We start from the raw sequence: 11,505 nt of genomic DNA, 5'->3' as shown, positions 1-11,505 counted from the left end.
ATGATTTTACCTATATAGTTTAAGCACTTATTGACTGTTTTATAAGTTATTTTAGATAAAAACCCCAATTATTTGTAAATAATAGTTTTTACTAGCAAATTAGTATTTTAACTATTTTAACCATTTTGTATCACTTTTGTAGATTTATATCAGCTTAATGGAAAAAGAAGTACAAAGCTTAGATGTTATGAGATGTTAAACCACTAAGCAAGGTTTTGATTGGACCACAAGTATTGGAGTTGGAAGAAACTTGGCTTTATAGCAAGTAGAGAGTTACACCGCCTCATGGCAGTTTCCAATGTTTACTTTTTTATTACTTAATCCCAAAGACTTCTAGCTGCTTAAGTGAAAGTTTTTAAAGCTATAAAAGGAGCCATCAGCCACTCCTTAATTTCATTCTTACACGCCCAAACAAAAGAAACAGGGAGGACTGAAGCACGGAAGAAACGAGAGCAAGGCAAAGGTGGGATGCATGCCAACTGTTCGAGAAATCGACACCGGTGTTGTTATTTCATTTCTTTTCTTCTCACTTGTGTAAAGCTACCATGGTAATGAGTAGCTAAAGACACTTTTGTTGGGATTAGGTGTAAATTACTCTATTAGTATGTATTTCTATTGATCATGGTTTTATATATGGTTTTAGTTGTCTCTCAATATTGATGTTATCTTTGTTTTTATTGTTTAATCTTTGATTTGAATTGTTATAGACATATACCTTTTGAATCTAAGAAGTAGGATAATATCTATTGAACTCTAAATTCTAGACATAGATTTAGGATTAATATTCACTTAGAGTATCGAATCTTAATGTTATTGTATTGATTGACGATCCGAGACATCGGAGGTTAATAGATGCAATAGATATCTCGGCGTTATCTGGACACGGAAACGTTCGACGAGCGATACGTGATAATATTGATAGATGACTAAAACCTGTGTAACTGATTAGGGGAATATGCATGAATGAGTAATTGAAATCTAATCCCAGCAATTTAATCTCTCTGTCAAATTAATCATCTTTACTACTTTCATGTATTCGCAACTTTCGTAATCAACCAATCTTTGAAATCCTTTACTTGAAATTATATTAATCGTTGAACGGCATCGATATCGCATCAGTCCCTGTGGAGACGATAAAAACATACTTACTTTTGTACTTTCAACAAAATGGCGCCGTTGCCGGGGACTGGCGTTTAGATATTGGAGCATTGCAACAATTTATATTCTTTTAAGTATTTGTATATATTTGTTTATATTGTATAGTTTTTGCTTGTACTAATCCTCTTTGCTAGACAAAGAAAGTTGTTTTTCTTGTTTGTTGAATCCTTTTTCAGATTCCCCATTAAAAGTTAAACCATGACTGATTGTGGTTATTACAACTTCTATACTCCGGGTGAGTATGAATCATATCAACAGTTTCCTCCTTATAATTATGGGCAAACTTCAGAGGCTAGATTGGAGGAGACCATGATTAAATTCATGGAAATGCAGCAGCAACAAAACCAACAGCTGCAACAGATGCAAGACCAGCACCAACAATATCTGAAAAACAGTCTTGCACGGGCCAAAAATTTGGAAAATCAGCTTGTTCAGTTGGCTAAACAGTTAGCCAATAACAATAACCAAGGAGGAACATTTCAAACCAACACACAAACCACTCCTGACGAGAAAGATAATAATCCAATGAAAAACGAGGAAAGTGGAGAGAGTGTGAAAAGTGTTGAAAACAATGAGGAAGAAAGAATGTGTGATGGATGTGGTATAGAGAAAATAGTGATAGAAATAAAGACACCACATGAAGTAGAACTTCCTCAAGAGTCACCATGTATTAAGAAGACTAACACTGTTGATAATGAAGAAGTGATGATGGTTGCAGAAGAAATTGAGGGATTACTTGACAAGGAAATATCAATTGAGCAAAAGAGGGAGATGGAGAGCCAGGCGTTGATTGATCGGGTAATAGACGAAATTTGTGCCTTGTTCAACAAGAAGGAATTGGGGAGGATATGGACTCCGCAATATCTATATCTCAAGTTCATGGAGTTCCTCCCAAACCGAAGGAAAAGGACAGATGATGTGTTATCCGTTTCATTTTGGCCACCCTAACATTTCAGGCGTCGAGCTACCGACGTTAACCAAGCGCTTATTGGGAGGCAACCCAATTTTCTATCCTTACTATTTAATTCTGCAATTTATCATTTTAGTATATTTAGGCATGTTTTAAAAAGTTGCTAGTAAGCCAAAACTGAACCTCTGGTGTGAAATTTTAATTTTCCTGCTTTTCCTGTCAATTTCGCTGAGCCACTTTTCCCTCGCTAAGCGAATTCACTAGCTCTGTGTTAAAAAAAAAAAAAAAGCACTGCACACGTTTTCATTTTCATTACTACAAGTTTCCACCAACCGCTACCACTTCTGAGACTATTCTCTCTCTGCATTTTCTCATTACCACTATCACTTCTAAACCCTAAAATCAAAACTTTTTCTCTCTTGGTTCTTCTCTCTTACAAATCAAAATTTTGTGCAAAACTACATTTCACTCACATCCTCAGGTTTCAATTGAGCAAAGGGCCTTTTGATTTTATTCCTTTCAGTTCTGTGCATCTTAAATTGAGAAGAAGGTACAAATCTGTTCTTAATTTTTCATGAATTTCAAGTATATATGTATATGTTCTTCTTTACTTATTAAGAAAACACCACCTTTGTTAAAGTGTTGTTGGTAACTAGTAAAGGAATGATTGTTATGGTTTAAAAAAAAAAAAAAAAAAAAAAAAACTTTTGAAACATTTTTTTCAGTCTAAGTTACTTTTGAATTGAATTTGATGAATTGGGTTGATTAGGAGCTGTTCTGATTTTTCGCTGAACTATCATTGTTTAAGGTTGAAATTAATTTGATTTGCTTAAACCCTTTTGATTACTTTGTTAATTTTTTGAAAAGGGGATTGAAATCTACTCTTTAGGGTTTTCTATTTTAGGATGTGAGGGCGAGAGGTCAGAGATAATGGAAGAAATTTTGTGTGGATTAATAGATTGAAGAACAAAGTCCCTTAAGTTTAAGCTGCAAAAAGTTTTTTTTTTTTGGGACTTAACATTTTTTTTTGCAGGACAATTTGTGAGTTTAAAGTTGAGTATGGAGGAAACATTGGTAATAACAAATTCAATGGTAATAACAAATTCAATGAAAAACCTGATGGACTTGGTGATCACCTTAATTAGAAACTTGATTGTTGTGTGTCTTTGTTTGCCCTTTTGAACTATGTGCTTATTATTATTTCAAAAAGACATCAATTGATCAAGTTAAGCACTTGTTTCTCTCCCATTTGCTTATTGATTTTCATAACATGTATCTCACTTTGTCACATGAATTTTGACTTTTAAATTGCTTACTTTGAGTAGTTAGAATTGTGACTTGATATTGACATGTTGATTGTTGGCTAGAACCTTATGGAGTCTAAAGTTGATTATTGACAAAACATTAGCATTGTTTGCTGGTGGTTCAAGCCTTTGAAGGAGTGAATGAGCCTTGTTTTTTTTTTTTTAACCTTGTTATTTGATAGGCTGACTTTTCATGTTTGGTATCTGGCCTTAGCTCTGGTGTGTTGGTTTACTAGACTATCATTTTGCATTATATGTCTGGTATGCTGGTGTCTCATATTTGTGAAGGAGTGATATAGCATTTGATTAAGAGAGTGGTTTGTCTCTGGTTGGGATAAATCTGATTGTGATGTAAGATGGATAGCTTGCTCGTATGTTTTGTAACTTCAGGGATGATCAGATATATGGCACCAAGGAGGAATTTATTGCACAAATGGCATGGCCTGTGGAAAGGCCATTTTACCCGGAGGAGGTGAGACAACATGATGTTGGTAGCAGTGGAGCTATTGGAAATGGAGACCAGGAGACGGGACAACGAAGTGAAGAAGAGCCAGACACCTGACAAGAGAATTGACTGAAAAGCTCTCCAAAACTCTGTGAACTTTATTTTAAATTGCTTTTGGTCAAATTTATGCTTTATTTTCAATATCTTAATTTATGTTTCTCTTGTGGTCTAAACAACATGCTGATGGTTGATTGAAAAAAATGGTTCAATTTTTTTTTTTTTTTTTTGATTTTTGAATCTCATGTGCATATGAATTGAAAAGTTTAGGTTTGTGATTAATCAAATTCAAATGCATGATTAGAATATTTTCTTTCAAATTGCATTGTTTGAGGTCAAATTTTTATGATATCTTTGAATGATAGGATGGATTTGAACTAAGTAGCTTTATTCAATTTGATTTCATCCATTCCTTTTGAACATGATTAATTGATTATGAATCACTTAGACCTAGCCGGGTGAGATTGTGTGAACTTTCCATTGTTTATATATTTGAGAGCCGACAATTGTGTTTAACTCTGTTGATTTTAACTGAATCTTGCTATTACTTGATGTGTTTGAAGTCATGGATATGATCAAGGCCTTGTTTCTTTTTGAGTGGTAACTACTTAAGCCAAAATAACCTACCTTGTGACTTAGTGTGATCCTTTGCTACCCCCTTGAGCCAAACTTATGAAAATTTGTTTGTTTTGAACCCTTGAACCACAATAAAGAAAAACAATGACTTGACCCTTGTCTTAGGATGATTGAGCATTGAGTTTAAGTAGGGTTGAAAACAAGTTGGGGAGAAAGAGATTATTTGTTTGAAAGAAAAAAAAAAAAAAAGTAGTTGAAAAATATGAGTTGTTGAAGATGGTGATTGAAAAAGAAAAACATTGTAAGTCATTTGACACACAAATGAAAATCAAAGAAAATGTGTTTCAAAAGAAAAGGAATTGAATAGAAATTGTGTCAAAAGAATCACCAAAAGTAAAGAATGGGGAAAGTGAAAGAGGATGAATAACTTATGTAATGTTATGAAGATACTCAAAGTTTATGCTCTCTTATCCTTAAGGCATTTTGAATCCAAAGAAAAACAATGATTTCTTGTAGCCTAGCCCCATTACAAGCTTAAGAAAGACCTTAGTGATCCATGATTGATAACATGTTTTGTGATTATGTTGAGATGTATGTTTAAATTGATTTGTTGTGAACACATTGATTGGATTGAGAGAAACACTACACCCTTTAGTTGAAACACTTGTGAGAATTGTGATTCTAGTTGATTGTCTTGTTGATTTGGAAAGTTTGAAATCTTACTTGAATTTTGAAACTATTTCACATTCATGCTTTGATTCTTTGATGATTATGAAGGTTTGATTTTGAACTTGCAATACATTGAATCATGCAAACTTGAAATGATTGAAATCCAAAGTTTTTGATTGATTACAAACCTTGACTGAATTGTGCACTATGATGTTTGAGCCATGTGTTTGAAGGTTTATTTTTTACTTTTGTTTGAGGACAAACAAAGTTTTAAGTTGGGGAGAGTTGATAAGTGCTCAAAAACAATGATTTTACCTATATAGTTTAAGCACTTATTGACTGTTTTATAAGTTATTTTAGATAAAAACCCCAATTATTTGTAAATAATAGTTTTTACTAGCAAATTAGTATTTTAACTATTTTAACCATTTTGTATCACTTTTGTAGATTTATATCAGCTTAATGGAAAAAGAAGTACAAAGCTTAGATGTTATGAGATGTTAAACCACTAAGCAAGGTTTTGATTGGACCACAAGTATTGGAGTTGGAAGAAACTTGGCTTTATAGCAAGTAGAGAGTTACACCGCCTCATGGCAGTTTCCAATGTTTACTTTTTTATTACTTAATCCCAAAGACTTCTAGCTGCTTAAGTGAAAGTTTTTAAAGCTATAAAAGGAGCCATCAGCCACTCCTTAATTTCATTCTTACACGCCCAAACAAAAGAAACAGGGAGGACTGAAGCACGGAAGAAACGAGAGCAAGGCAAAGGTGGGATGCATGCCAACTGTTCGAGAAATCGACACCGGTGTTGTTATTTCATTTCTTTTCTTCTCACTTGTGTAAAGCTACCATGGTAATGAGTAGCTAAAGACACTTTTGTTGGGATTAGGTGTAAATTACTCTATTAGTATGTATTTCTATTGATCATGGTTTTATATATGGTTTTAGTTGTCTCTCAATATTGATGTTATCTTTGTTTTTATTGTTTAATCTTTGATTTGAATTGTTATAGACATATACCTTTTGAATCTAAGAAGTAGGATAATATCTATTGAACTCTAAATTCTAGACATAGATTTAGGATTAATATTCACTTAGAGTATCGAATCTTAATGTTATTGTATTGATTGACGATCCGAGACATCGGAGGTTAATAGATGCAATAGATATCTCGGCGTTATCTGGACACGGAAACGTTCGACGAGCGATACGTGATAATATTGATAGATGACTAAAACCTGTGTAACTGATTAGGGGAATATGCATGAATGAGTAATTGAAATCTAATCCCAGCAATTTAATCTCTCTGTCAAATTAATCATCTTTACTACTTTCATGTATTCGCAACTTTCGTAATCAACCAATCTTTGAAATCCTTTACTTGAAATTATATTAATCGTTGAACGGCATCGATATCGCATCAGTCCCTGTGGAGACGATAAAAACATACTTACTTTTGTATTTCAACACACACCCCACCAAAAAAATAAATATATTTCATTCAATTTTGATGGTCCATACTCATTCTCTATACATATAGGTATATATATTGGTTGGAGGAAATGATAAGTACATCACTTTTATATTATTATTATTATTATTATTATTATTATTATTATTATTATTATTATAATTTTCATTTTATAATACTTATTGTTACAATTCATACAAATAATTTTTCAACATTATAATATAAAATACCACATAACACCTGTGCATCGCACGGGTGTGGGACTAGTTTTTGCTAAAATTGAATGACTTGAACCAAGATTTGAGGTTTATGTTGGAGAAGCATTTGGTTTTCTGTCATCTTTACGGTCGGTGCATGAACTCGATCAATTTGGGTCCGGTTGATTTTGAACTAGACTCCAAATTAGTAGCTGATTGTTTCCATTCTCACAGGAAACATTTTACGGAATTTGGTGATGTTATTAAAAATTGCTAAGTTATCTTTTTCTCTTTTTACGTAAAGTTATCTTTTCACACTCTTGCTACAGCGGCCTCGTTTTCAGCTAGTGTCTAAATTCTAATTGATGTCTCATATTGTGTTGAAGACGTTTTAATCAATGATATGCTATAAGCATTTTCTCGTAAAAAAAACAAATTCAAATGAATGTTACCTAACAAAATATTTCTACAATTTTACATGTGAATAACACATAATGGAATAAAAATAAAACAATCCTCATTAACCATTTAACATTTAGATTACAAAATGAACATTATTGTAGAGAGAAACCTAATTTTAATCTAATAAAAATGTTGCAATTATATAGGGAATCCCAATATAATTGGTTATTCAACTAAAAAAAATTAAATTAAGTTTCTTGATTAGTTCTAATCTAAATGTTGAAGTCACGTGTAGTCGTATACTACATCCGTCCTAAAATATAAGTAAAAATAGGTCAAAGTCAAACAAACCCGATGTATTTGGTTCAAATTTAAACCAAATACATTCACTTTTGTTGACAAATTTTTACTTTTATTTTCGGACAGAAGTACATGTATATGAACAATCAAACTTTGTTACATTTATCACACATTGAATCCTCAACTATAATAACCACATGTGAGTTCTCAATCTTAGGATCTGGTTCAGCACATTGACATGTTGGAGATTGTGACACTTCTTTAGGGGACTTTTCATCTTTTTCATCATCATCTAAATTATCAAAATGAATGATTGAAGCAAGAACATTAACAGAATCAGCTATTTCTTCTGTGCAATCAACAATATCAATTAGTAATGAAGCCACTGTCACAGCTGGTATTACTAATAAAAGATCATTTTCTTTCCATAAACTTGATTGAAGCAATGAGTTAAGGCTTTTCACCGCGGCTTTTGCGTTCGCAATGTGTGTATCCGGGGAAGATCTCCTTTTCATTGATTTGATTGATGAACTCAATTGTTTCAGTGCCATGTTTGATTCTAAACACATTTCTGTGCATAGTTCTTGGATTGTACACCGAATTTCGGGTGATCCCTGCACACGATACAACAAGAAAATGTGACGGATTAATTAGTATGTTCTCAGTATTTTCACGATACAACAAGAAATTATGACGGATTAATTCCGGATTATATATATATATATATATATATATATATATATATATATATATATATATATATATATATATATGCAGTGTTCTACTAACTGACTTATTTTCACGTGTACTTTATAAACTTTATTTAAATGATTTCTTAATGTGTTAAAATGAAAGAGATATATATATATATTTTAGATTTATGGTAAGGTATATGATGTATACTTTAGTGTCAGAATTGAGTTGTTCATTTAGAGCTTCCATTCTATAAGCACATTGGCGAGAAAGAGCACCAATTTTAAGGTATTCACTCCATGGATGATTAAATTTGAACTTTCCATGACCTGGTTCCCATCTTGCAAAATTGGCCTATAAAAAAATAAAATTGTATTAGACATTTATTTACCATACAATTTTCACTTAACAGAATAAATGTGTGACATTAACTTTAATATACCCACCAGAGACTCGTCATTACTTTTAGAATTCAGAATGCTTTTATAACCTTCAAGAAATGACTTTTCATCTTTAGATTCTTCATCCTTTGATGTTTTGAAATATTCACCTACAAATGCTGCAAAATATACAACTCTTACATAAGTATTAAGTTTCATATAATTTTATTAGACATGTTCACACATATTTTTATCAAATAATTTATTATTTTTTAATCTTAACCCTCTATTCTCCGAGGAAAAAAAAATCATGGCAATTTAAAATTCGATTGAGAGATAAAAACAAGTTTGGTAATGAGTCCTTTTTCAAAAAAAAAAAAAAGTTTGGTGAGTCTTTTGGTCATGATTCAAACTTTATTGAGATTCTACAATCTTTCATAGAAGATGGGTACGTAGTTGTAATTCTGCTATATATGATGTAGGGTCTGGATCTTTGTGATCGTTGTACTCTATTAATAAAAAATTTTGCTTATAAAATATATTATTTATTAATTTATCCATAAGTAAAATTCAAGACTATTATTTTTGGTATAGTAAAATGCAACAATTTATTTATAATAACTTTATGAACATAATTTTTTTATTAAAGCTAACCTTCTAAGAAGTCACCAAGTGTTTCCAATTTGAGAGCAATGGAATAGTGCAACTCTTCACCCGCCCAAACAGGACAAACAAAAATGGAAATCATAACACAAGCAGAACCTCCAAGAAAAATGGTGGATAATCTTTTATGAGCCATTTTTAATACTTCATCATCACGAAATCCAGATACAGATATTAAAGAGAATGTTAATATAAATATTAGCATCCCATAATCATATCTTGTTTTCACTTTGGGAAAGAACCTTATAAATGATGCTATTGCAGCTGCAAAAATAAAATATAAAAACATTATGTTAAATTTTCTCATTATTCATTTTATTTTCTATATCAATAATAATAAAATATTTAGTATTTTTTTTTATTTAATTTACCTTGCAAAAATACAAAGAATCCAATTATAATTGGTTCCCCTGTCTCTCCAGATAAGCTAGCTAAGTAATGAGCACCAACTCCTAAAGCACCAGCCACCAATGTTGCCATTGTCCTATTCAAACCTTTTCCTAAAGTAGCTCCTAAAAATGTGTCAAATCATATATATAGTTAGTTCAACAAATTCAAATATGTACGTATTACTAAGATCAAACAAAATTATATAAGTATTTTTAATGAAAATTTTTTTAAATAAAAAGGATGGCCTAGTGCAAATTAATAAAAAAAAAAATTATGAAAAAAATTTGAAATTTAATTTATGGTATAGTTTTATACTATTGTCTAGATTATGGTACAAATTAATATGCGATTATGCAAACTTACCAACTGTGTACTCAAAAACTACCACAACAGTCATCACAGCCCACATTGCTGAAAGACCAAAATTTTCATAAAGTGGTTGATAGTAGTAAAATAGAGACACTAAAGAAATTGCAAGTCCAACTTTTAGTGAATGAATCACTTTTCTTGGATCATCTTGTGCTATCTCTTTTGACATCTTACAAATGCATAACACCTTCTTCATAAGAGCCTTTGGCAAAGCCTTTAACTTTTCCCACCCTCTAACTAGCACACATGATTTTTCTTGGTTCATGTTTTGAGACTCCATAGTGTAAAGAAAATGATGAGAGGAACCAAAGAATGTTGAAGATATGTTGTGGTAAATGCTACTTAGATTTTCTTGGAGTCACATTGAATGCTATTTATAGAGTGAGGGGCTAGAGAAAGCATCTCATTCAAGTTTTCAAGAATAAAAAAATAATTATACTTTTTATTTTTATTTTTTATAGCTTTCCTTTGCTAAATGTAATGTAATTGACATTTTGTTTTTTAACAACTATTTGAAACACTGTTGATCACTAAATCTATCCGAAAGATATTCAAACATTGATTTGTCGCGTGTTATAGAGTCTAGACACTTCTACTAGATAAAAAAAAAGCTTTTTTTTTTATGTTTATAAATTTATACACATCATTGACCGAGTCGAGAATCGAACCCAGGTCATATGGTCTAACAATATAACTTGTGAATTACTATACCAAAGTTCTATTGGTTTAAGAATAATAATTTGACATACTATATTATAAATATGAAATTTCTTTAACTATTTAGTGGTGACTGATCTCTCTTTGAAAATTTATAAAATACTTAAAAGTGGATTCAAGAAAAGTAATTTAATATATAAATATTGATTAGTGGATTAAATTGTACGGTTAGAGTACAAATACAAAGACATCACTGATTATTAAAGTGGATTGAACTATATAAGGTGGAAAAGCTAGGAATATTAGACATAGGTTTTTTAATAAAAAAAATTATTAAAATAATTACCTCGGTGCTATGAGACAAATAATGACAATGATGTGCATTTTGTGAGACGTGTGTGGATGATATATATTACACATTAGAAGTAGCTATAGCCTACAAGTCTTTGAAATGTAAAAATCAAAAGGTGAAGACACTTGGCTTTTTTGGATGAAAGGTGGATACACTTGGCTATGGCATATAAGGAAAGAAAAAATATAAGTGACTGTGGCAACTTGAATTTTTATTTAATGAAGGTGTAGAAAATGAAATTGTATAATTGGAGTACAGCTAATGGTAACTAGATCATGCAGTAATGTTTTAGATGATGACTCTACTCTAACTTGTTCTATATTCTGAAATATATTCCGTTCTGTCAAAAAGTGATTGTGTCATTAATTGATAATAATCTGATAGTGATAAAATCATGATAAGAGCTGTGTGATCTTGTAAGAGATTTTGATTGTCCATTGAAATTATAGTTTGGTGGTGAGAATTTGATATTGTGATCATAGAAAAGAGGAAGGGATGGTTCAGCAGTTGAG

The 11,505-nt window shown here is 31.4% G+C and overlaps 1 protein-coding gene across 1 annotated transcript; it reads right to left on the bottom strand.

Moving 5' to 3' along the window:
• Positions 1 to 7,282: 7,282 nt before the first annotated feature.
• On the bottom strand, positions 7,283 to 10,322 carry LOC123921101 (aluminum-activated malate transporter 2). The gene is made up of 6 exons (XM_045973500.1): positions 9,979 to 10,322; positions 9,597 to 9,737; positions 9,217 to 9,489; positions 8,629 to 8,741; positions 8,393 to 8,536; positions 7,283 to 8,103 (listed from the first exon to the last, which is right to left on the bottom strand). The coding sequence occupies exons 1-6, from the start codon at positions 10,262 to 10,264 to the stop codon at positions 7,636 to 7,638; spliced, it is 1,425 nt and encodes a 474-aa protein (XP_045829456.1). The 5' UTR covers positions 10,265 to 10,322; the 3' UTR covers positions 7,283 to 7,635.
• Between the last annotated feature and the right edge of the window lie 1,183 nt (positions 10,323 to 11,505).

The sequence above is a fragment of the Trifolium pratense genome, linkage group LG4 (assembly GCF_020283565.1).
Source record: "Trifolium pratense cultivar HEN17-A07 linkage group LG4, ARS_RC_1.1, whole genome shotgun sequence".
In the NCBI taxonomy this organism is placed as follows: domain Eukaryota; kingdom Viridiplantae; phylum Streptophyta; class Magnoliopsida; order Fabales; family Fabaceae; genus Trifolium; species Trifolium pratense.
This window is presented reverse-complemented; position numbering and strand designations above follow the sequence as displayed.

Coding starts and splice junctions, on each gene's coding strand:
- LOC123921101 (XM_045973500.1), bottom strand. CDS start 10,264: ATGGAGTCTCAAAACATGAACCAAGAAAAATCATGTGTGCTAGTTAGA. Junction 8,537..8,628: donor AAAGTAATGACGAGTCTCTG/GTGGGTATATTA, acceptor ATTTTTTTATAG/GCCAATTTTGCAAGATGGGA. Junction 8,104..8,392: donor AACTCAATTCTGACACTAAA/GTATACATCATA, acceptor TATCGTGTGCAG/GGATCACCCGAAATTCGGTG.